General features: G+C 54.1%; 1 protein-coding gene across 5 annotated transcripts in view; it reads left to right on the top strand.

Annotated features, from left to right (window-relative positions):
* The window catches only part of LOC127056858 (phosphatidylinositol 3,4,5-trisphosphate 5-phosphatase 2-like), a 29,255-nt gene extending 6,362 nt beyond the window's left edge, over positions 1 to 22,893 (top strand). For 2 of the 5 annotated variants that reach the window (XM_050965174.1, XM_050965175.1), the window contains exons 3-28: positions 798 to 861; positions 2,097 to 2,235; positions 2,550 to 2,703; positions 3,174 to 3,314; positions 4,333 to 4,420; positions 6,387 to 6,473; positions 7,843 to 7,950; positions 8,491 to 8,605; positions 9,062 to 9,168; positions 11,407 to 11,509; positions 12,032 to 12,228; positions 13,197 to 13,314; positions 13,677 to 13,773; positions 14,353 to 14,491; positions 14,759 to 14,858; positions 15,673 to 15,761; positions 16,365 to 16,446; positions 16,579 to 16,668; positions 17,099 to 17,215; positions 17,974 to 18,062; positions 18,536 to 18,623; positions 19,349 to 19,504; positions 19,828 to 19,903; positions 20,233 to 20,800; positions 21,227 to 21,345; positions 21,655 to 22,893. In XM_050965174.1, the coding sequence (XP_050821131.1) occupies positions 798 to 861; positions 2,097 to 2,235; positions 2,550 to 2,703; positions 3,174 to 3,314; positions 4,333 to 4,420; positions 6,387 to 6,473; positions 7,843 to 7,950; positions 8,491 to 8,605; positions 9,062 to 9,168; positions 11,407 to 11,509; positions 12,032 to 12,228; positions 13,197 to 13,314; positions 13,677 to 13,773; positions 14,353 to 14,491; positions 14,759 to 14,858; positions 15,673 to 15,761; positions 16,365 to 16,446; positions 16,579 to 16,668; positions 17,099 to 17,215; positions 17,974 to 18,062; positions 18,536 to 18,623; positions 19,349 to 19,504; positions 19,828 to 19,903; positions 20,233 to 20,800; positions 21,227 to 21,345; positions 21,655 to 21,787 (3,364 nt within the window). In that variant the 3' untranslated portion in view covers positions 21,788 to 22,893. The remainder of the gene's footprint in view (positions 1 to 797; positions 862 to 2,096; positions 2,236 to 2,549; positions 2,704 to 3,173; positions 3,315 to 4,332; positions 4,421 to 6,386; positions 6,474 to 7,842; positions 7,951 to 8,490; positions 8,606 to 9,061; positions 9,169 to 11,406; positions 11,510 to 12,031; positions 12,229 to 13,196; positions 13,315 to 13,676; positions 13,774 to 14,352; positions 14,492 to 14,758; positions 14,859 to 15,672; positions 15,762 to 16,364; positions 16,447 to 16,578; positions 16,669 to 17,098; positions 17,216 to 17,973; positions 18,063 to 18,535; positions 18,624 to 19,348; positions 19,505 to 19,827; positions 19,904 to 20,232; positions 20,801 to 21,226; positions 21,346 to 21,654) is intronic. The other 3 variants (XM_050965176.1, XM_050965177.1, XM_050965178.1) reach the window with 3 other exon arrangements.
* Positions 22,894 to 24,954: the final 2,061 nt, after the last annotated feature.

The raw sequence follows: 24,954 nt of genomic DNA, 5'->3' as shown, positions 1-24,954 counted from the left end.
GCATCTGTGATCAGTGGCCTCTTCTGAAAACTTTGCCCGTAAAGTCCTTTTGTGCTTGGCCTGTCACTTGAGAAGGAGAGAGGGAAATGTGTCACTCAAACCCTCCCTCCACAAACCAGGAGTGAGGCCGAGTCAGAACCAGTATCCAGCTGCAATGGCCTTGTGGGGGGATACTTTGGCCAAACAAGGATGTTTATCCAGGCAACAAGCCAGTTAGCTTCAGGCTTCAATGGGGGCAGGGCATACGTCCATCAATGGGGCTCCCTGTTGTGTGGTCTGTGTTGGGGGCAGTTACTACAGCTTACAGCCTATGGTGATAATTTTATTTCCAGGGTTAGAAGCTTAATTTCTCTGGCCCCTTTGTCCCAGGTACTAATTATGGGTAATGCTCTGAGAGCCAACTGGACCCTTTATCACAGTGCTGGGGATTGTTGGCTGCTGTTCCCAAATGGGACAGAAACTTATGATGTATTTGTGTTGTGGCAACACTCAGAGTCCCTGTTGAGGTAGGGACTGCACTCACATACACATGGTGAGAGATAGTCCCTGCCTCAGGGAGATCACAAGCTCCCCAGACAAGACAGAAGCTGGGAGAATGGGAGTATTATTGTCCCTCATTTCCCTGAGAACTGGTATCCAGATTCATCCAGATATAGCTGAGCTCATGGGTCCTGCTGTGATCCCTCCCTGCCTTCCTAATGAGCTAAAGGCTCTTCCCACCATCACTGGCCCCCCCTGACTGTTAGACCCACAAGGGTGGAAATCTGGTGTTGCTACCTTGTTCTGTTTCCTCCTAGATTCCAGAGACACGTGCACACCTATAGGATCCTGCCCGATGAGGAGGGGCTGCTATCTGTGCAGGTTGGTGGAGTGGGGTCCACTGGCTGCAGGTGGGAAGGAGGTAGCTGTAGCAGAGATGCCCCAATCACTAGTATTGCTGTCCCTTGAATCTCTGTCTTTTGGATATGTTTAAGGCACCTCTCTCCATGGCCTTTAGGTGTGGAGATCCCCTGTTGGCTGCGTGATTTGGGGTTTGCACAGGAAGCAGATGTGGAAAGGTCCTGCCTCTACCCTCTACTCTGCAGGTGCAAATGGGAGGAACACAGCACTGGCCGCATCTGGGGATGGGACAAGGGGGTATATGTGCCTCCCTTCCTGCTGGGAGCCACAAGCTAGCACTGTGGTTTCCTTTCAGCATAAGACACCTGCAGCACTCAGAGCCCACAGGATGTGTTTCCTTTGCACAGACACAGTGCATCACAGCCTCACACTCATCTCTGGTATGGCCTGGCGCTCAGTGACAGCCTGGGAACGCAGCTCACTGGCCGCTCCATGCTGATGTTGCTTGCCTGCATTATATGTTACTGTCATAACTGGGGTGGCTCTAGAGAGAAATCTACTCCTCCCCATTTCCTTTCTGACCCACCTTCAGTTTCAGCTGGATACAGGATTCTTGTTCACTTCCTGTCCTAAACTGCTGTGTGAGACTGGGTGACAACTCTCAGAAAACAGTGATCACATCCCATCCCAGATGTGTTCCTTTTTACAGCCCTGCATGGGTCCTCCCACTCAGATCAGACCTTGGCTCTTGGCATGTCCCCAGTTCTCCCTTACTTGTGCCAATGGCAGCAGCCTCCATGACCCTTTGGGTATTCCTCCTGTTCCCATCTTTCTGATGGCTGCCAGGTTGCTCCCTTGTGTGTGCAATGATCTCCTTGTCCCACGGCCCCCATTCTCTCCTCACTCAAATCTCTCCTAAAGACAGATCCCATGAACAATGACCTACGTTAGGCAAACTCCCTCCCTCCCAGCACGATGTCAGGGCAGAGGAGAGAAATCTAAGGCTGTTTAATATTCTAAGTGAGCACCCCCCACCCCCAGCTCCCCTGGGTCTTGTGGAGCGTAAGTTCCTTGGGATGGAAACAGTCTTCCATTGTACCCTGAGCCGAGTCAGGCTCATTAGCTGCACCCAACAGAGAGATATTGTATCATGTTCCTAATCCTAATCCTTCCTGGGCTGGCTGCAGGATGCCGTGGGTATCCAGAGTCTGGGGTGGGATCTGCCAGAACAACAGCCATTCTTCTTCTTCCCTTAGACCATACAGGGCATCCAGGCCAAATGCTTCCGCACCCTGACTGATCTAATAGGGGCCTACCAGCAGCCCAACAATGGCCTGGTGATCCCACTGCTCTATCCTGTGAACAGAGCAAGAGAGTCAGTGGATGAGGACTCTGGTGAGTCTGGAGGGACTGAGGGGTGCGCATGTGGTGAGGGGAACATTTGGGGGGCTGGATGAATCCATGGGCTAGGGAAGGAAATGAAATGGGGGGATGTGGAGGTTGCAGATCAGCCATGCAGCTCCCCAAGAGAGTGAATTATAGTCTCCACAGCACCTAATTGTGCCTGGGGGGTCATGGCTTAAATGGGGTGTAACATTCAACTCATCCCTCACCCCCTTAACCCAGCAATGAGGAGATCAGGAGTGGGCTTGGGGGAGGGGAAGCTGGTTACTTTTCTCTCTTAAGATGCTGTGCCTTTCTGTTTGCAGATGGTGAAGATGGCAGAGCCAGCCACCCTCCAAGCCTGGTGCCTCACAGTGGGAACATCATGGGCAGCACCAGTGGGTGGGTTAGTGCTCAGCCAAACAAGGCCCAGATATCTCAGCAGCTGCAGCTGAGGCTGCAGGAGCAGGTTCACAGCAGGTACTGCCTGGCACCTCCACACCTGTCACAGAGCAGGTAGCAAGCCCTATATTTTGGGATGTCCAGAGGCTGCTGGAGTGAGTTACCAGTGCACGTGTGAGGAGAGCTTCCCTTCCTGCTATGGAGAGTGGAAACTGTCCCATTGGGAAGAGCAAGGCCACAGCAGTGAGGGGGGGAATTGTACAGCTTGATTAAAGGACACAATGGGGGCTGTACCTCTAGCACCTGCCTTTGCCCACAGGTGGCACTAGAACACCCCTTCTTGCCCAACCCCACATGGTGAGAGTGAGATTGGAGAGCTCGGGGTGACTGCCAGCCAGCCCTGTCTTTTCCCTGAAGTCTGCAATATCCGCTGACTTTCCCCATCGTGGTGCCAGGGGCAATACCTGCATCAGCACAATGCGGGGCAGGCAGCTGGAGCTCTCAAAAAGAAATTCACTCACACACTCACACATCCCCACCTGTTGCAGCCCGGCCAGCGATTTCATGGGATTCATGGCCGAGTACCTCAGCCACCATTTACAGCTTGACCTGGAGGCCCTGAGGAATGGGAACCTGCAGCTGAGACACCTGAGCACAGCCTTAGTGACCGCCTGCCGTGGGCTGCACAGGTGAGCAATGGAGGGAAAGGAATTAGGCTGGGGATAGACTCATCCTAAGTCAGAGGCAGAAAAGCCCCATGAGGTCCTAGGGCTGGATTGTTCTTTCCTATCTGTTCTCTAGAGACAGGATGTCAGGTTTCTCTAGAGACAGGACATCTGTCTCATATCCGGCCCTCACAGTCCTTCCTCTGGGCATCTCATCTGTGCTGGGTACAGATGCTGTCTGCTACTTTAAACGCTGGCAGGCTGTTCTCTGCTGGGTAAAATTGGCATCTGCTGCTTTGAATACCTTCCCCTAGGGGGTCTTGTTTGTGCTGGGTACAGATAGCACCTGCTGTTTTGCCCTTTTACTTTGACTCTGTGTCCTGCAGCTAATGAGGCAGAAGAAAGTCCTTCTGCGAGGAGGTAGCTTGAACAAGGCCTTTGCTAGGAAGCCAGGCCATTTCCTGCATCCAGAGCACGTGGAAGTCACTGGCCTCCACAAAACCCCTGTGTGAATTTCTTCTTGTGTGGATGCTGGGGGAGTGTGGTTTGCTGAGCTCATCCACAAGCTGAGAAATCTTCACCCAGATGGTCTCATGCTGTTCCCTTTGCTTGGTCTCAGCCCTAATTACAGCACCTTTCCCCTCCCTCCCAATTATCCCTCTCCCTCAGTGGCTGCATCCTTCAAATTCAAGTGCCTAAACAGCAGTTGTGTTAGCAAGTCACTGCAAAGCACACCCACTTCGCAGAGCTTTGTGGAGTCTTAGGCCCAACCCTGCTTAGACTCCTCCAGCACTGAAAGTGTCTCTGGTTTGCTGAACTCTCTGGTGGGAAGGACCTGCTCCTAGCACTGTGGTGTCAGGTGGCACCACCTGATGGCAGCCCCCACCAGTAAGACAGAGGGATTGCTGCCCCCAGCCCAGCTTCTCTGAACGGGTGTGACTGGTGGCTTATCAGGACCTGGGATAGGACCAGCAGGGGTGTTCTGGTGACTGGCTCCTTGGATCACACAGAGCTTCCCCACTCACTGCTCTTCTCTCTGCAGTGAGATTGACTTCACGCTGGCTGGTTTAGAGACTCTGGCCAAAGTGTTTGACCCTCCAGCTTCCCCTCGGAGCCCCATAAGAGAGCAGGTGAGCCCTCCCCATCCCCAAAGTGCTGGCCCAAGGCAGGGAGCCTCACTGTAGGCGACAGCATGTCTCTGCCCCTGAGGCTGGCCTTGAGGGGGAAGTTGGTCATGGGGGATTTCATTGTTTGGGTTTGGTTTTCCTGCATATCTGCACCCATAGAGGGCACCATGCTCCTTTCCTGGAGCGAGGCCCAGCCAGCTGCCTATGTTCATGAACCAAGCGCTAGAGCTCAAATCCAGAGGGAGTTCAGATGCAGCAGGCTAGATGCTACAGTGAAGGCTGAAAATTGCAAAGCAGGGACCTGGGAGAGGAAGAATACTTCAGTGGTGGGACAGGTCAGGGATCTGGTCTGGGACACCTCAGTTGGACTGACCCAGAGCGTGTTGATGAGGCTCAACAAGGACAAGTGCAGAGTCCTGCACTTAGGAAGGAAGAATCCCATGCACTGCTACAGGCTGGGGACCGACTGGCTAAGCAGCAGTTCTGCAAAAAAGGACTTGGAGATTACAGTGGACGAGAAGCTGGATATGAATCAGCAGTGTGCCCTTATTGCCAAGAAGGCCAATGGCACATTGGGCTGTATTAGTAGGAGTATTGCTAGCAGATTGAGGGAAGTGATTATTCTCCTTTATTCAGCACTGCTGAGGCCACATCTGGAGTATTGGGTCCAATTTTGGTCCCCTCACTACAGAAGGGATGGCATGTGGACAAATTGGAGAGAGTCCAGTGGAGGGCAACTAAAATGATTAGGGGGCTGGGGCACATGACTTACGAGGAGAGGCTGAGGGAACTGGGGTTATTTAGTCTGCAGAAGAGAAGAGTGAGGGGGGATTTGATAGCAGCCTTCAACTACCTGAAGTGGGGTTCCAAAGAGGATGGAGCTAGGCTGTTCTCAGTGGTGGCAGATGACAGAACAAGAAGCGGTGGGGGAGGTCTAGGTTGGATATTGGAAACACTATTTCACCAGGAGGGTGATGAAACACTAGAATCGGTTACCTAGGAAGGTGGTGGAATCTCCATCCTTAGAGGTTTTTAAGGTCCAGCTTGACAAAGCCCTGGCTTGGATGATTTAGTTGATGTTGGTCCTACTTTGAGCAGGTGGTTGGACTAGATGACCTCCTGAGGTCTCTTCCAGCCCTAATATTCTATGATTCTAAGATCTGCCTGGGAGTGGAGACCTATGTCCTGAGCCAAAGCCCCTCATGCTGTTCCAGCCCCAGCCTGCCCTCACTGCTCTGCCTGTGCGCCTTAGTCCTGCTCCACAGCTCCCTGTACAGACCTATGCACAGAGGTGCTAATTGTGCTAAACTGTGTATGTTTTAGTTCCATAGAGAAGTGTCTCCAGACCTTCCCAACTCTTTGCTAGTGACCCAAAGTGTAGTTAATAACCATTACAGTAGGGTGACCAGATGTCCCAATTTTATAGGGACAGTCCCAATATTTGGGGCTTTTTCCTATATAGCCTATGACCCCTCACCCCCATCCCAATTTTTCACAATTGCTATCTGGTCACCATACATTAGAGAGCCTTTTTTTTTTTTCAGTTTGGCAAATAGTAAATTTTCTGAAAAATGCATTTGTGGGGCACCAAAACTATTCAGAAATTCAGCAAATAATTTAGGCTGAGAATACCTAAAATTAACAGTTTCAGAAATGTCAAAATGTTTTTTAAAAAAATCTCAATTCACGTCAACCTCCAAAATGCTTTGACCGACCTAAGCAACATGTTTTTGTGTTTTAATAAGAAAAAAAATTCAGTTTTGGCTCAATGATTTTTTCCAGATTTTTCAGTTTAGCTACCAAACTTGGAGGGGAAAAAAACACAGTTATTCATGCAGCTCTACTCTCCATAGGTATTGAAATGACCCTGGAAACTGGTCAAGGTTTCTGGACATATCTACTACAGTTTAATCTATCATTGCTGCTTTAAGAGCACCAGGTATCAGAATTTGTCTCTCTTTCTGTTCAGGGTCTCTTGGCCAGCGATCCAGACCTTGAACTGCTCCTCAGCAAGATCTCCACTGTCAACCACCTGCTCTCCTCTCTAGAGAAAAAGGTACCTAGTGAGTTTATAATCTCAGCACACGTTGCTAGGGCTTGGGACCATTACTCTGCAAACAAGTCCAGGGTTACAAGTTTGCCAGCCTGCAACCATGGCACATGAACAATGCATTTGTCAATGATAAAGCTACAAAAGGAAGGCAAAGAGAGCAGAAGTTAGAATTCCATTAAATATGGGGAGGTTTAGAATTGAAGATCCCAGAAGAGGTAAACTTAAATTACAAGAATTACAGCAAAAACCTCTGAAGAAATACCCTGTTATAAATTCCCCCATGAAGGGTAGAAGAGCTACTAACTGCAACCTTTACTAATGTCCCCTAGCTCTCCAGACAAGAATAAGCTCCTTAAACTTGAGCAAACTCCTAGGATAAATTAAAACTCCCAGATAGAGCAAGTTTCTACTAGGTTGAGCTCCCAGACAGGAAGGGTACTAGCCTCTCATTAAATTGGAGGGAAGGGAATTCCTTCCACCTGGAGCATGCTTTATAGTTCCTTAGTCCCACCCCTAACAGGTTCTAGCCAATCAGCCCCCTCCACCTTACTCACAAGACACATTACCAATTTAACACTTTCACAAACCAACCTCTGCCCCTGGGCCTCCATGCTCTTTGTTCTGGCCCACTGGGTCACCTGGTTCCCAATTCCTGCTCACTTATGCTGAGATCCCTGAGGTGTCTATCACAAGCAGTGTGACATTGCAACTCCTACGGGAGAGCCATGAGGGACAGATCTGTGTCATTGCCTCCTTCCTAGAGGAGGGCATTGTGATTTGTAGCCAAGCCATTACTCTGGATGCCTCCATGGCAAAGCTGACAGAGTCTGTGTATGGCTCTCTTAAACATGAGCTGTTCACCTTGTCCCCTCCCTGTGTGATTGGAGCACTGGGCAGGAGGGAGCACATTCTGCTGACTGTTGCCTGGCTTCTTCACACTGATGGCTCCAGCACTGCCTAGTCAAAACATGCCAGATAGTGCCAATAGCTGATGGGTAAGTTTAGGCCCCAAAAGAGGAGGTGACTGATTGCAAGCAAATCAGTGGCAGGGCCAGGAACAGAACCCAGGGCTCTAGTCTCCCCCTCTGACTAGTAGGTGGCGTTGCCTTCACTTTAATCTGTGCAGACACAGAGCAAATAGCAGGTGGTACCTCGTCAGGATCTAATTCCAAAGTTCCCGCTGTCACTTGTTGTGCTTAGCAGGAAGGCCCAGCCATGCCCTGCAGCCAGCAACATGTTAGAATCTCCTGCTCCCACTAGACCCTAGTTCGCCTGCTGGCAAAGCATCTGGATTTGAACCCTCTCCCTTGTGCAGCTGGTCTCTCTGTTTGTGTCTCTCAACACCTGCCTGTCTCTGACTCTTTCTCTGCAGGTGCTGAAGACACTGCAGGAGACAGTGACCAAGCACAAACTGGCTCTTCCCAGTGTGGCTGTGGCACACCCCCCTGCCGCCAAGCCCATGGCTGTGCAGAACTTTGAGGTGAGAGAGGCACCTAGGTGTGGCGAGCTCCGCTGCACTGCTCCCTTCAGGGGCTTTGATGGGGCCTTTCCCAGCACAGGCAGAGACTAGGGTGGGTATGATCAACTTGGGCCCTACATAATGTGGGGCCTGTAGCTTGTGGGCCAGGTGGGCAGTGGGACTGTGGGAGAGACAACATGGGGTGTGATTTCCCCTTCAGGCAGATGAGAAAGCCAATCTAGGGGGAGGGGCTGGAAGTCTGTGGGGCTGCCCTTCTCCTATTCTCCAATGGACAGTGGAAGCTAGCGTGAGAAGAGCTGGTTTATACCTGCCACATTGCATTGGGGTTCAGACACAGGTGTGAAGCAGCTACAGCATTTGCCTAGTGAGCTCAGCGAGGCGCCATGTGAGCAGTGTCCCTCCAGGGGAGGGATAGGCCCCGGCCCAATGGTATACTCCAGGGAGCTACAGAGATAAAGGGGCATACATTCCCTGCTCCTGCCCTCAGCTGCACCCAACCTAGTTGCACCTGCCTCAATAACCTAGTTCCTTGTGCTGCAGGTGAAAGTGGGCAAAACACAGAGGGCCTCCCTTACAGTGGATGTGGAGTCTGGGACAATGGCCATCACAAAGAGGGGCTGCAGCTCTCCAGAGGAGACCATCTCTCAGGACAAAAGTAGGGGAAACCCCTTCAGTCCATTGACTTGGCCGTAGGCCTTGGAAGGTTGTTGAGTAATTGGCCCATTGTGGAAGTAGACCCCTGGGAGAAGCAGCAGTGAGAGGTCAAGAATACTCTGTGGTGCACAAATGGAACATGGCCACCACTAGGCTTCCTGGCTGAAGCCAGGGTGATGGGCACCTTCACCCAGGGTAATCTGCTGAACAGTTATCTCAAGGACGGGAGGGATAAACCAGAGCCTGCTGGATGCACACAGGAGCCCTGCTTGGTGAGCTCAGTGCTGGCTGCCTTCCTGCAGTATGATATCCTACAGGAGTGAGGGGCAGCCATAGCCACACCCCTCTGTGTTATGCTGAGAGGCAGCAGCAGTGCCCTTCCTTAGGGGTTTATCCGCCGTGCTTTTGGGGGTTGTGCTGTTCCGTGTCTCACTGTCGCTGGTGTGGCTGTCTTCAGTCTTGCAGCTGATTAAATACCAGAGCATGCAGAGCAAAGTGAGGCTGGTGTATGACAGAGACCAGCACAGAAGCCTGACCAAAGACTTCATCTTCCAGAACGCACGGGTAAGGGGTCCTCCCCAGGCCTAGGCTCCCGCCAGCTTCACTGGAGCAAAAGACTAGGGCCAGGCCTCAGACCATGGGGCAGTATTTCCCCCTGGTGCAGACTAGCCCTGTATGTGGGCTGGCATCCTGGCTCTCTTTGCCTGGCCTCTGAGAATTGGCTGTTAGGAAACCCACTTATGCTCTGCTGTATGTGGGCAATGAGGGGATGTTGGCGTGGGAAGCGCAGGGGCCTGAGAGCAAGCTCTCTGAGTGACACATGGATGCAGGGTACTGCAAAGGATCATTGAAAAGGTGGGTGAGGGCTTCCCCTCAGCACCCAGGAGGTGGAACATCACCATGAAACCAGAGAGGGGAACAACGGGCTTCAGCCCGTCTTCCGAGCCAGGTGCTCATGTGGCTGTGCAGCACTGCCCTCTGCTGGTATGGGAGAGACCTCTCGGGCACCACTGCTTTCCATCTCTGGTGTGAGTCAGCAGAGCTGGCCCTTAGCTTATTGGTATCCAGTAAAGAGGGGCCAGTATCCGGAATACCTGTCTATTCACTTTGCCCTGTGTGTTTACAGGTCGCTGATTACCATGGCACTTATATGCATCACCTAGATCAGGGGTCTCAAACTCAGATGACCACAAGGGCTACGTAAGGGCTAGGTCATTGGCCCAAGGGCTGCGTCACTGACACCCTCCCCCTTGGTGCCTCCTGCTCTGCCCCCACTCCACCCCTTCCATGAGGCCCTGCCTCTTCCTACCCCTTCCCTGCCCCCATTCCAACCCCTTTCCTGAAGTCCTCACCTCAACTCTGCCCCCTCCCTGCCCCCAGAGGGTGCATGAGGGGTGTGGTGGGGGCTCAGAGCAGGGAGTTGAGGTGCAGCAGGGGGTTGGGGTGCAGACAGGGGGCTCAGGGTGCAGAAGGGGTGTGGGATGCAGCAGGGGGCTCAGGGCACAAGGTTGGGGTGTGGGGTGCAGCACGGGGCTTAGGGCAGGGGGTTGAGGTGCAGGCAGGGGGCTCAGGGCAGGGAGTTGCGGGGCAGGGTGCAGGAGGGCTTCGGGCTCCAAGGTGGTAGCAGCGCACACCGGGGCCAGGGCAGGCTGCCAGCCCTGGCCCTGCTCCACCCTGGGAAGTAGCTGGAACCATGTCCCTGCGGCCCCTGGGTGAGGGGGGGATGCAGGGCTCCACACGCTGCTTGCCTGCCTCCAGATACCTCCCCTGAAGCTCCCATTGGCCACGGCTCCCCGTTCCCGGCCAATGGGAGCTGCTGGGGCCCTGTGCTGGGAAGCCAAGGCAACACATGGACAGAGCCCTCTGCTTCTCCCCCCTCCTCCCGTCGCTTCAGGGAGCAGCATGGGGCTCGAGGGGAGCAATCCTGCGGCTGTAGTTTGCCCACCCCTGGCCTGGAGGCAGGCTGGGGGGGTGGGCGTGGGAGCGAGATGCTTGGCGGGCCACAGGAAATAGCCCTGAGGGCCGCCGTGTGTTTGAGACCCCTGACCTAGATACTATTCTGGGAGGTGCACTGAAGAGAGCTAATCACAGACTAATCCTAGACTCTGAACTATTCAGCAAGGAGGCTTGGCCTGGGAGGCTGCAGTGTGCTCCATTGCTTTCTGCTGGAGCTGCTGGGGCCTCCTCTCCCTCTACTCATTAGCTGGCAGGAGCCTGGAGATTTGGGGTCCCTGAGGTTTATTATTATAGTGGGCCCAAACCCCAGTGTACTAGGCACTGTACCACATAACATGAAAAGACAGTCCCTGCGCCAAAGAGTTCACAGTAAGTTAAGACAGGAGATGACAGGTGGATGTGAACAGACAGATAGGGGAGAACTAGGACACAATGAGACAATACTGGATAGCATGACTGACAGTGGTCTTGCCGCACCAGCAGCCCAACCACTGTCAAATTTTATTCTCCTTGCCTCTTTCCATGATGGCCATGTGAGCTTGACTGTGGTCCTGGAGGACCTTCCTCCTGTGCTCTTCTCCTAAGAAGTGGGTCGTAGGACAGTTACATCCATTGATCATCACTAGACATGGGGATTACAGCTAAAAGCAGGATTGTCTACCACTATGAGGCTTTAGCGATGCTCTAGAGTGATACAGATGAGTCCTGCACTGAAGACTGGTAGTTAACATTGGCCAAGATCAGTCTGCAGCTCTGTGGGGACAGGCCTGTGGCTCAGCTTGGGCGCCATGTTCTCTTGAACTCTGTGTCAGGACCCAAGCAGACAGTCGTGTTCATCTCTTGCAGAAGCGAGAGGCCTTTTGCCAACTGCTGCAGCTCATGAAGATCCAGCATTCCAACCTGGATGAGCCAGACCTCATTTCTGTGTATGTTGGGACGTGGAACATGGGTAAGGAGTAGGGACAGCTCAGAGACCTCCAGTGTGACCATGGGTTCTTGTCCAGGGACAGTTCTGGAGTTGAAATCTCTGCAGATTTCCAAAGGGAGCTATGCCCAGGAGTTCTGAGATCTTTGTTGAGTCCTGGTGGGGTGAGAAGGTTGGAGAAGCCCTCATCCTCAGGCTTTACCTGGGCTTGGGTCAATATCATGATGCACCTGCCACACCTGGTATTTTTGTTGAGTAAATAGAGCTGCTGATATATGGTCAGTAGTGGTGGGAAATGTCAGTGAACCTCATAAACAAGCTGTCTCTTGGCTGGACTCAAGAGCTGCCATAGTACTTTCCATCCTTGACAGGGGACTTATTAGACCCCCCCAGGGCCTGGCACAGAATGAGAGATAACCAAATCTCACTTCATCCAGCGTGGTTCCAATTTATGGACTTGATATTCCACCAATGTGCTTGGGATGGTGCAAGGGAGGGGAGGCAATGAAATGTAGCAATTTGATCCCATCTCTCCTTTTCCCCCAGGCAGTGCTCCACCCCCCAGGTCCATGGCTTCATGGCTGACATCAAGGGGGTTGGGACGGATTCAGGATGAGACCACAGCTGGCATCCCACATGACATCTATGTTATTGGCACCCAGGAGAACTCGCTGGGGGACCGTGAATGGGTGGAGTTCCTGCGAGCCTCCCTGAAGACCTTGATGTCCATAGATTTCCGAGTGGTATGGGCCCAGGCCACCCCATTCATGCAACCCTGAGGGAGAGACAGTGCCCATGTCCTCTAGTATCCCCTGTCCCTGTTGGCTCCCCTTACCTTACCTCTCTGGCTTTGTAAGGAGTGGTGCCTGCCAGCACTCACTCAGTTAAGAGCCTATCCTTCATCCAACTATTATTGGAAGTAGATCACTCAGCAACAAATTGTCCTTGGGCTGTTACACCCATAACCAATTGCCTAAGATAAAGCCAGAGGGATCCAACACACCACCAGAGCCCTTGACAAGCAAGAAATATGCCCTCCCCAAATGGAGCCTGTTGTTGGGACCTGGTGCTCAGACACTTTGGTGGCTTGTTTCACTCCACCTTTCTGCTTCCTTCACCATCCCCCTTTCCACCTGTTGGCTGAAGGATTGGAGAACAGTTCAGGGACCCACAGATGCTTCCAGTGGGAAATGGGGAAGCCAAGATCATCCTCTCACCTGTGTCCTGTTCTCTCTATCTCACGGCCTGGGTTCTCTCTCCCTCTCTCCCCATTTCTCCAGTTGAATTGAATTCTCTCTTAGGCATCCTTCTTGGTGCCTGCCTAGGCAGGACACGTTCTCTCATCTGTGTGGTGCCATTTTTCAGGCTGTGGCCTCTGCAGCCAGGACCTTGTGGCGTGGATGGCCACGGTCATGCCCAGAGAGCTGAAGCAGGCCTGAGAAATCTCCCCATAGACTGAGTTCAGGCAGGTCTTGCCCACAGCCCAGGAGCAAGCTAATGGAGTCTTGTCCAGGCCAGACTCAGCAAATGCTGCAAATCCAAACTTGACGTTGGGCCTAGGGAGGTGGTATTTGTACACAAGACTTCAGGGATGCCTGGCCCAGCTACTGGAGGGTTGCCTATTGCAGCGTGATTTCCAGAAGAGGACAGTGTGTTTTCATTCCCCTACTCTGCTTTGGGTGGTCTCACTCCTTCCCCAATCTCGTTGCAGGTTGCCTTACAGTGCCTCTGGAGCATCAAGGTTGTGGTGCTGGTGAAACCAGAGCATGAACGCCGGATCAGCCATGTGAACACGTCAAGTGTGAAAACAGGAATTGCAAACACACTAGGTGCAGCAGAACAGGAAGGGCATCTGGGGGCTGGAGTGGCAGGAGAGGAGAGGCGAACAATATGGGGCAGGGGAGTGCTTGTAGAGCCATGTTGGGGTGGGAGGAGGACATGTTCCAGGGCCATATCTGGGAAAGCGCAGGGGAATGGTCTGGGTTCTGTATATGGATCAGGGGGAGAGGAGCTGGGGAGTACTTTGTATCTGGGGCAGAGGGGAGTGCTCTGGGTGCCATACCAGGGGGTGAGGCGGTCTCAGGTCCCAGTGGGGATCAGAGCATATGGGCACAGCCAGGTCCTGTGAGGAGCCCCTGGCAAGGGGAACATGCAGGTCTGAGGGCTGACCAGGCCTCGTGTGTTTCCTCAGGTAACAAAGGGGCTGTGGGCGTCTCCTTCCTTTTCAACGGCACATCATTTGGATTTGTGAACTGCCACCTGGCCTCAGGGAGCGAGAAGACACACAGGTGATTGGGGGGCTGCTTCCTGACCCCTGTGCCTGCATGAGACCCTCAGGGGGCTGGGAATGCCAGCACAGCTGCCCCATAGCAAGTGCATCACCTCTTGCATTGATTAGCCACTTGGCCTTTCCTCTGCCTCAGCCACAGTCAACCTTCATCTCAGCTTCCCCGCCATGGCCAGACAGCCTAGATACTGGGCTGGACATGCTCACCCAATGACTGCACTCTTCCAGTTGGCTGGGGTAGATGTGTGCAGGGCTGGGACTCTGTCCAGCCTACTGCAGGGCTGGGGAATGGCTTGAATGGGCTAGGGTTGGTGTCACTTTGATCACTGTCAAATTGGAAAGTGGGGGCTGGGAATGGGTGAGGACAGGGAGAGGGGGCCTTGTGGGGGCAGGTAGGTGTCAGGGTGAGATGGGTCCCAGGTTGATTTGTGGGGCAATGGGATGCTGGGGGGATTTGTGGAGGCAGGTGGGGTTCAGGGTTGGTGGGGGCAGGTGGGGTCCTGCAGATTTGCAGGGCAATGGAGTCCTGGGGGATCTCCCTGATTTTCTCTGCCTTGTGCGACCCTCATCATTGGTGCAGACGGAACCAGAACTACAGTGATATTCTGCGCTCTCTGGTCCTGGGTGACAAGAGACTCAGCAGCTTTGACCTCACCCTGCGCTTCACCCACCTCTTCTGGTTTGGAGACCTCAATTATCGCCTTGATATGGAGGTCCAGGTAGGACTCTGGTCCCATTTGTGCCCTGTGTTGCTGCTGAGCTCCACACAGCTGCTCTTGAGAACAGGCCACCTGTGGGAACACTCTTGGGGCAGGTCCCTCCTCCCAGCCCAACCCCAAAGGCATGCAGGGGATGGGTGTGGACTGTGAATATGGAGCTCCTTGTCTTCTCTGAGGACTCCTGTGGTGGGATCCTGTGCAGGGGGAAGGGTACAGAAAAGCCCTGCAAACCCTAGTGCTTATGGACCTTTCCCTCTTCCCTCTCAGGACATCTTAGCTCATGTGAACAAAAAGGAGTTTGAGGCCCTGCTGGCTGTGGACCAGCTCACCCTGGAGCGGGAGAAGAACAAGGTGTTCCTGCGATTTAGTGAGTGTGATGGGGACAGATGGGGAGCCCACACTGCCCTCCCAGAGCACTGACTGTCTGCTGCCTCCCCCCCAGGAAGGCTCCTGTATACCATGCCCCCATTGCCAGCCACCTCCAGCACTCACAGTTCAACAATGTTTAAGGCAGGACAAGCTCTACAGCTGCTGCCAAAATGTGCAGGAGAGATAGGAGCCCCTAGGTCTCCAACAGCAGCAGATACAGCAAAGCCAGGATGGGGCTTTGCCCTGTTTTTGGGGTTTAACACCTGCCATGATGCAGATAACAGCTACAGGCCAATGAGCTTTGCTACACCCTCCACACCCAGACTCCACAGATTCACCCATCCAAACCATCACTCTGTCCCCTACCCCAGCCATAAACAGTCTAGTGTCACCTCCCAGCCAGGGCTGTGCTACATAGTGTCTAAATGTGCTAGAAACCTTTATATACACAAAAGAAACCCAGCCTCAGGTGGTAAGCTCAGTGAGATAGTTGGCTCAGCTTAGTCCCCAGGGGATGTTTGTGCACAGTTCACTGTGCTGAGGAGAGGCCCTGGGCTGGACAGCAGAGGGGCTACAGGCCAGGGTGGAAGTGCTTTGGCAGAGCAAGAGCAGGGATGAAGTTCAGGGCTGGGAGGAAATGGTAGATCTGTGTGTGTCAGTAGAGGACAAGTAGGTCTTTCTAGTCTGATAGAATAATCTGGCTGGGTTTCTCTGGCCCTGCCATTGGCTCTGCGGGCCGTGTCTTCCTGCCCTGGACTGTGGGTGTCTGGCGCGGTCTCGCCTCCATGTCTTCCTGTTTGCTCCATTTCCAGGTGAGGAAGACATCTCCTTCCCCCCCACATACCGATACGAACGGGGCTCCCGAGACAACTATGTTTGGCAGAAGTTCAAAACCACAGGGGTGAGTGTCTGGCCCCAAGAGGAAGGGGCTGGGATCTGGCCAGGGCTCCCATGTGGGACTGTCCCAGGTGAGGTGCTCTATGGCCCTACCTGGCTGCGAGAGGGAATAGGACTGGGCCAGCAGGCTCGATTCTGTTTTCCAGCTAAGTTGCACTCAGGGTAGGGATGAAGACACAGTGGCTTTGAGCCACCCCTATTCTCAGGCTGGGTCTCTGAAGCTCTTTTGGCTTGTGCTGGCTGCCTGTGGCCACGAGGGAATAGCTGGACCAAGGAAGTCTAGAGTGAGGCAATGGCAGGGCTGGAGTTAGGGCTTGAGAGATCCTGGCTCCCAGCCCTGTGTTCAGCCCACACTGCCTCACCCTACACTCCCTTCCTCTCTCGCACTGTGATCTGTGCTGTCCCTGAACAGTGATCAGCGGGGACCCCACACCTTCAGTGACACTGGGATGATCAGTACCCTGCCCTTGGGAATGAACAGGATGGTAACCTCCCTAGTTCAGCTGGGAGGGGAGATGTGCTGGGAGTGTGGGAGGCTGCAGGGAAATCCAGGCAGCTCAAACCAGGCTCAGTCATGCACCTAAAGCTTCTTTGCTCTTGGTTGCAGGTGAGGATCAACGTTCCCTCGTGGTGTGATCGCATCCTATGGAAGTCACGCCCTGAGACTCACGTGCTCTGTAACTCGTATGGTGAGTGAAGAGCCCTGGGGGCTATCTGGGAGCACAAAGGCCATTAGCCTGCACCTCCAAGGCACAGCCTGGGACAGGTGCACGGAACAGTGTGTTTCTGTGGCAGACGTGGCTCCCTCTTCGATGTTTCAGGCTGCACTGATGACATTGTGACCAGTGACCACTCGCCCGTCTTTGCCACGTTTGAGGTGGGAGTGACGTCTCAGTTTGTGCCTAGGAAAGGTAAGGAGGCTGTCCTCCGTGGGCCACTGGGCAGGGTGGGGAGGGCCTACTCCCCTGGTGGATCTAGGGCAGGAGTGCTGCAGTCCTAGCCCCGTGTGTGCTGAGTAGGTTCTGCCATCCCTTCCAAACTGCAGTGTTCTCAGGGCCAACACATGTCGCCACAGGGCTACCAGCCAGCAGTGCTGGTTAGCATTGTTAGTGGGGAGATGAACAGGTCAGTCTTTGCCTGGGGAGTAGGGTCCAGGGAACTCATTTTGATGACCCCACAGACAGACCTGAGCTAAGACTGGGGTAGTAGCAATCTGACACCCTGCCCAGGTCCTCAAGGGGTCATATCAGCCAGCACGGGAACAGCCCATCTGAGGGGTCAGATCTGGGGACAGGGTGGGGCCCCTTCAGCATACACTGATTGGCCATTCTGTGCTGGCAGCTCCTGGCTCCAGCACTGAGTCCCTGGCCTGCATCGAGTGGGACAGCATTGAGGTGATTGTGAAAACAGCCAGCCGCAGCAAGTGCTACATTGAGTTCCATTCCTACTGCCTGGAAGGTGAGAGCAGCCTGGGCGTGTCTACTGGCCACATGCCAAGTCCGTCCAGCACCTGGAAGGGAGACCAGCAAGGAAAACCTAGTGCTGCAGGGAGCAGCACAGGTGACTTTCCAGACCAAGTCAGTGCTGACCCCAATGCCCCAGTGCAGTGCTAAGGGGTTCTGTGCTGCAGAGGGCTCCTTAGAAGGGGGTGCTGTCCCCAGAATCAGTCCTGACCTCAGGGTCCAGGCTGCCGTGCTGCATGAGGTGCTGTTTTTCAAGTGAGATGGAAAGCCAAGCTTCTGGCCTTTTGTGCTCATTACATATCCCAGGACATTTTGTGTAAGGATTGAGGTGTACCGCTGGTGTCACACTTGGGTTAGATTGTGACAACCTCTAGTTTTACTAGGATTGGGCCTCTTCTGTCCTAAATGGTTGTGCACTGTTGCTGTGTGTGGTATAAGCAGCTGCTACATCTCAGCTCAGAGATGGCTGCATTTCAGCAGTGGGTGATGTGATCTCCGTGCAGTCTGTTCATGTATTGGGATTCTTTTTTGGGGGGCAATGAGGCTGGCAGCTCTATCTCAATGACAAACAACAGGAATTTGTCCTGGGTTGAGTCCACCCGCCTTCCCCCTGGCAATGTGGTTGGTACCTAGGAGAGGTTGGAGCTGGCAGGGAAGAGGAGGGAGGGCGGTACCCAGGTGGAGAGAGGGGTGGGTAGGTTGCAGCAGGATACAGCTTTGCTCTTGTAATTCTCTCTCTCAATTTCTTGCCAGAGTCTCAGCGGAGTGGGGAGAACAGCTCCCAGAGCAGTGAAATCCCGGGCTTCCTCAAACTCAGCTGGTCAGCTAAACAGCTGCCAGTGGTAAGCACAGGGGGCTGTGGGTCGGGGGGGGGGGGAGTGCAGGCTGGTGAGTGTGTGCATGGGCAGAGGCTGGCACAACAATGAGAAGGCAGGTGAGAAGGACATAGGCAGACTATAAGGAGTGACAGCCTGTAGACTTTTTTAGACTCCCTGGCTCCTCCACCCTTCCCTGGCCCTGACTTCCCATGCCACTAGCTCTGAAGCACACCCCCATCCCCTGTTCCCCTTCATACTCATCCCTCTCCCTCTGCCCTGACTCCCGGGTGCTCCCTTTCCCTGGCTGATCTCCTGAGCAAGTTCTTTTGCCACAGAGCGAACTCAGTGGTGAGCACTGGGGCTTTATCTCTTGTACTATAGGACAGTGGGGTCAGTGTGATGTCTCTGTACCTAAGCCCAGCGCTCAGGCCCCATGGCTGTGTGGCTGGATTGGCGGTTTGCTAGCCTTCTGAGAGTTGTTTTCTCTCCCTGTGCAGCTGAGCCCAATCCTGTCAGACCTGGAGTACCTGCTGGACCAGCATCTGCTCCTCAGCATCAAGGGCATGGACAGTTGCGAGTCATATGGTGTGTGTCCAGCACCTCCTCTTGAAAGGGGGAGTGTTAGGGAGTGGCCAGGATGGCACATGAACCCTACAGAGGGTTAAAGTGATTCCTACAGGACTCCCTGTGTCCTGGAGCAGCCCAGAGCAGGAGACCTGAGGGATCAGAGTGAGCACCTACCTTAGTGAAGGGTCCAGGTTCCCCTGTGGCTTCACCTGCCCGCTCCTGAACCAGGGAGCAAGAGACTAGACCCAGGGGCAGCAGCAAGGTCTCCTCACAGCAGTGCAGGGCACTGTCCTTCAGCCCCTGCTGCCCCTGGGACTCAGAGGGAGGACCTGAGGGCCTGTAGATAGTGCAGGGCCCTGACCACCAGAGCAGGCCCAGGAAGGAGAGGCTCATGCCTCACTGAAGACATGTGCTGTAGCCTGAATGTGGTGACCAGAGACTGACTCCTGTCTCCCTCAGGAGAAAATGGTTTCTCCAAGCTACTGGGAAACTAGAAGCACATCTGGGGTTTTGGCAGGACAGGCTATCCCCACCCCGCCATGGACACTAGCTGTGTGTATATGAGCAACTCCATGCTCCTGGTGGGTGTCACATTGTGGTGTGGCGTCCGCCAGTCCCTGGCCCTAGTACTTTTCCATGGCAACATGTGAGTGGGAGGAGGAGGATGCTAGCTGCTGTCGGTGGGTGCCTGTGTGACTGTGGGGTGCCCCGTCCTCTGAGGTGATGCTGTGCTCTCTGGGCAGGTGAATGCTGCATTGCCATGAGATCTATGATTGGCAGCCTGGCCCAGCAGTTTGAGACCTTCCTCTTCCACCGGGGTGAAGAAACAGGCTCCATGCGTGGCTGGATGAAGGTCCGAGTCCCCAAGGACAGGCGGAGCACACGCGAGAGGCTCTATGGTAATACAGCCATGCCACTGAACCGCTGCTGCTTCAGAGATATGGGCTTCAGTTCCCTGCTTGGGGACCAGGTAAAACCCAGAGTAGATGGGGGGAGCTCCCCTGCAGCCATTTCTTCTGCCCCAGGAGGCACCAGGCCAGGCCAGGCTGGGAATAAGTGGGAGTTCCCCTGCTGCCATTCCTCATGCCCCCTTCCCTCTAGAGCTCCCAGCTGGGAGAGGCTGGGACTGGAGCAGCTGGGAGTTCCCGCCATCCAGGCTAACAGTTCAGTAGAAACACTCTGCAGCATTCCCATTAACCTCTACAGTTTTTGTATTGTGTAGAGTGGATCAGCTTTGAGACCGACGAGACAGAGTCCGACTGCCCAACCCTCTCCAAGCCAGCTCTGCGCGCCGTCAGGTAACTGCCAGCATGTTTGGCCATTAACTTGCTAGGACACTTGGTGCTGCCAGTCCAGGGCTCGTGATGGGAGTTGTTTTGTTTGGTTTGGTTTCTGAATGAAGGCTCACTCTGAGTGGGTGAAGCATCTGCTTGTCTGTCTGTCTTCTAGGATTGTCGGTCCATCTGCCCCAGAGTGCCATGGTTGTCTCTCTGTCACGGTGTTCGGGATGTCGGCCAGTTTGTCTGCCAGGAACTGGGGATGGATTTGTCCCAGAGTGCTGGGATTATCTATCTCTTGGCGTTATCTTTCTGGGCAAAAACACCCACTCGACTGTTGTGTGTTTCAGGAGCCGGCCCCTCAGTCTCCCGGATGCAGCCAGCAGTTACACCAATCCAGCCTATTTCATATTTGAGGGGGTCCCCAATACCTGGGCACAGTGTCCCAGCCTGTCTGAATCTCCTTACAGTCCGGCCAGTGACATGCAGGCTGACAGGCACCCAGGCCATTCTCCATGCCGCAGGCTGCAGAGCCTGACAGGAGCACGAGCCGCCTCCTCCTCCTCCAAGGAACAGCTACAGAGAAGCCCCCACTACCCTGTGTCTGAGACCACCTCCTGTGGGCACCAGCTCAGCCTCTCCAAGATTGGGAGGCACAAGAGGCCCAAGTCAGCCATTCTGACGAGAGATCCGCAGATGTCAGGTGATTGTTCCCTCACAGCCCTGCACATGGCCTGGTGCCTCAGTGATGTGGACACAGAGCCCCCCCAGAGAGGAAGCTGCCTGGGCCCCAGCCAGCCAGAGAGCCGGAAGAACCTGCTGCGCCACACCCGCAGCGCACTGGAGCCACCACCGCAGAGCTGCTGGGAGGGGGCAAGGTCCCAGCGGGACACTCGCCGACTCAACCGTGCCGGAGAGGTATGTCCTGGGCAACTCACATTGCAAAGCACCAGCTGGCTCATGTGCCAGGGAGACATGATGCCTGGTGAGGGCTTCGTGTTGGCCTTGTAGGAGCTCCAGGCATAGGGAGAGTGTTAATGCACAAGTCTCTGGAGACCCATGTGTAAATGTGTAGGTTGGGCATCAGCGAACTTGGGGTCTCCCATCCTAGTTCCCTTGTCCACACTGGGTATCACAGTCAGTCTGGCTCAGGGGAGGCCTGGGGCTGGAACAGCAGGATGCTGCAGGTCACAAGGGAGGCAGCTCAGCAGAGCTGTGATGGGGGATGAGCAGGGATAGCACAGGACTGGATTCAGGAGACTCAGCAGAGCTAGGGCTAGAGTCGTTGTGTTGTAGTCCCCTGGCGTGACGCTGTTGGGCCATATCCTGGTTCTTCTTTCCTAGTGGCCCTTTGGCAGTGGTGATCACCCCCGGAGCATTGGCATGTGGCTGAGTCGCTTGGGCCTGGAACAGTATGAGGCGGGGCTGTATGAAAATGGCTGGGATGATCTGGAGTTCTTCAGGTATCATAAGGATAGTGGTGTGTGAGGGCTCATTGGCTCATGTGTACCACTGTGCCTTACTGGAGTATGACAGTCCAGCTGGTGTGCTCCACAGACATCCTGGCAAGAGCTCTGGGGCAGGAGGAGAATTGAGGTTCCTAGCTGAACCCTGGATGCAGAGCGCAGGACAGAGACTAGGGGGAGATGACCTCTGGAGTCCCATAGTCCTTCCATGTCCAATAGTCTTAGGTGGTTGAGTCCCCTTCCTCCCTGCCTTGTGCTGCATTGCTGGCTTCTCCCTCAGTTGCTCTCCTTCTCTCCCTTGTCTAGAAATATCACTGACCAGGACCTGCTGGACGCTGGTGTGCTGAGCCCCACTCATCGGAAACTCATCCAAGCCAAGCTACACGAAAGCAGCCCCAGGAGCCTGCAGCAGGGACTCAGTCTGAAACCAAACCCATAGTGAATCCGGCATTCAGACTCCTCTGTGCCCTTCTAATCTCCTCTGGACAGCTTCCTGGTACAGGGGGTTGGAGCGCTGCTGAAGGTGTTCTGTCCCTGCAATAGGGCCAAGATCTGGGGTAACTGGCCTAAGCCTCTGGATTGGAAATATCCCCCTTTCTGCCTTCCTTTGCAACCTTCACTGTCACTCTGATGTCATCGTGCATAATTTCCCCTGGCAGTAGCTGCAGAAATGCCCTGGGCATCTGGCTGAGGCTCTGCCAAAGGCCTGGACCCAAAAAGACGTTTAGCCTTGTGGTGAAACTAGCCACAACCCCAGACTGTCTAGCCGGGTTCCATGGAGGGGTGACTGGGAATTCAGAATAGCCAGAACGTAACAGGGGAGCCCCAGCAGCTACTGAGACTCCAGCACTAACTTTTCATCCTTCCCTGTTTGAGCGACAGAAAGGGCCTGGCTTCACCTCTGGTGGGCATGGATCCTACTGCTAAGCCCTGTTCCACTTCCACCCAGCATAGAGGCATGATACACTCTGAGCCGGGGAGATGGGAACAACAGTCCATGTGGCTGCATCGCACTGGAGCTGAGACTTTCCTTGTTGAGTCTGATACAGCTGATGTGGGTGGTGACACTACAATCTGGGCTGGCTGGGCACCTCTCCCTGTCTCTGCCCATGCAGGTGCTGGAGCACTAGATGTGGGCTGTAGCTTGGTCACAAGGGCTTGATTTCTCTAAGGTCTGAACTGAACTGTGAAACATCACATGGAGGAGAGAGCCCCAGCACTGCAGCCTCATGAGGACTCCAAGTGCGTCACAGGGGAGAACACTCTAGTCTAATGCACTTATTATGTATGGGCAACTGTTTCTCAGAGTCCAGCCACCCTTGGGGGCAGAGACCTGGTCCCTCTGTGGGAGAACAAGGCTGCTTGCTCTGTCCCTTAGATGGCAGCTAGGTGTTTGCAGAGGACCCCACAGCCTCCTGTCATGTGCCTTCAATCACACTGTGTTTAGCTGCAGTTGCCACATGGAGTTTTTAATAGGCTCCATATTGCTGGTTTCTCATGAGATGCACTTTCTGTTTCAATTAACAATAAAACCCCAAAGCTGCGAGGAAGTTCCACATCTAGGCCACTTTCTGGTTTCTCTGACCCTGTGGTGACAGGATGAAGTTGGTGCTTGAGGCAGGAAGAGGGTGATAGTGCTGGCTAGAACCAGGCACATTATGAACAAGGCTGGTTGAAGCTTTTTCCTCTAGCTAGCTCTAGCAACACATCCATCCCAGCCCTGACCTGCAGCCCTCCTGCTAGTAGTCCTGGTCTTCCCACAGAGCTCTGCCTATGCCCCTCCAACGCAAGCAACAACACTCAAACCTTTCCTAATCAGAGCCACGTGTTGGCGGGTGACAAACATGGTGGGGAGAGGTGCTTGTGAGTCTGTGTCACACACACTGTAGAAGGCTGTCCTGGAGGAGCTTGTGTGGATATGTGATGTACATGCCCCCACCCTCTGCTGCGGTGACTTTGCTTTCTGGGAGGAAACACTGGTTCCATTTGCAATGTTGCTGCTGGTGCTTTCTGTCACAACAGGTTCTTTCCTGTTCCCAGCATGGAGCAATCTGTTTCTTAATATCTGAGCAGTCCAGCTCTGCCCTGCCCATGCACAGAGATGGGCCTAGGTCACACAAGCCGCTGTGTATTGTTTAACACTGAGCTTCAGGGTGGACATTGAGCAAATATTTGGGTTTTGTTTGAGCATCTAGTCAAGCCCCTACTCAATGCCATGTCAGCCGGATGTGGGTTTGTTTGTGCGTCAGCCTGGCCGACTTCGGTGTGCGATATCATGGCTGAAACATGCAGGGTGGTTGGCAGTGTTGCTGGCTACACCTGCCCCAGATACCCATTCCAAGGCACTCTCCTCAGACTTGCCTGTAGGTGGCAGCACTAGTCTTTGTTCCAGGACTAACCCTGGGAGAGGTCAGGCCTCACTGGCACTGGTGTGAATCAGGAGTAACTCCTCTGAGCACTCCCCCCCCTCCCGCCCTGGAGTTCTGCTGGCGGGTGGGGATAAGTGGGAGGGCACTCAGGGCTGCCGGGCCCAGTTCAGCAGCACTGGAGCTGAGCTTAGCATGGGGACCATGGAGGAGGAGAAAACCGTGTAAGGTGCAGGGAGCTGACGCAGCCGCCAGCACAGGTTAGAACAGTTCCTGAGGGGGCTGCTCTAACTTGTACCTAGCTGTCAATGGCTTGTAGGCTTTTCTGCCAGCTGTGAATACCACAGTGTGGGAATGCAGCAGCCACAGCCCTGCTGCTCTAACACATGGACGGCTGGGGGTGCTGGGGGCTGCGTTAGCACCGGCTCTGCTGACTCTGATTGCGCTGTACAGCAGGGGTTGCTCAGAGGCCACTTATGGCAGTCGTACAGCTCCTATATACTGCCATAGCCAGTACAAAAAATGGTGAGGAAATGCTGGCTTGGCTCTTTGTGCCCTGCCAAGCTCCTGGTGGAACCTAGTGACATGGGTCCAGTGATGCAGGCTGTATCAAATGCCACACTGCGTCCGGTATCAACCCCTGCACCCTGGTGCTCACAGGCCAGGGAAATATCTCCTGTGCAGAATGTGCCACAGGCCAGAGACTCTGACATGGCCTGCCTGTCAGCTCCACGTGTGTCCAAACTTCACTGGCTCAGGGACAGAAGCTGATGGCGTTGTTTGGTGCCCCAGAACCCTGGAAGGCTGCAGCCTAGGGGGCACCAACATGTGTCATCTGCTGCTCCAAGTCAGAGCTGTGATCCACACCTTGTATCTGCTAGTTTCTCACCTGCCACTCAGTTCTGCTGCAGATGGACAACTCTAGCTAATGCTAGGGAAAAACAACACTTCAGGCTGGCCTTACTGGCAGTATGGCACCAAGGTTCTGGCCAAAGGGAGTGGTGTAGGGTAGGACTCAGCACAGGACACGCAGTAGTGCTGAATAGCAGGTGTGACACAGGCAAGGGGTATGGTACAGCACCAGGTAGGAACGGAGCATGGGGCCGAGGCTGAAACGCAACTGGCACCTTAGTCCCACAAATCGGAACCTCTTATCATTCAGTTCAGTTTTCTAAAATGATGCACTATTTGTTTTTTGATGACCAGGTTTCTGGTGATGGGATGGCCAGGCCAGATGCAC

The sequence above is a fragment of the Gopherus flavomarginatus genome, chromosome 8 (assembly GCF_025201925.1).
Source record: "Gopherus flavomarginatus isolate rGopFla2 chromosome 8, rGopFla2.mat.asm, whole genome shotgun sequence".
In the NCBI taxonomy this organism is placed as follows: Eukaryota; Metazoa; Chordata; order Testudines; family Testudinidae; genus Gopherus; species Gopherus flavomarginatus.
This window is presented reverse-complemented; position numbering and strand designations above follow the sequence as displayed.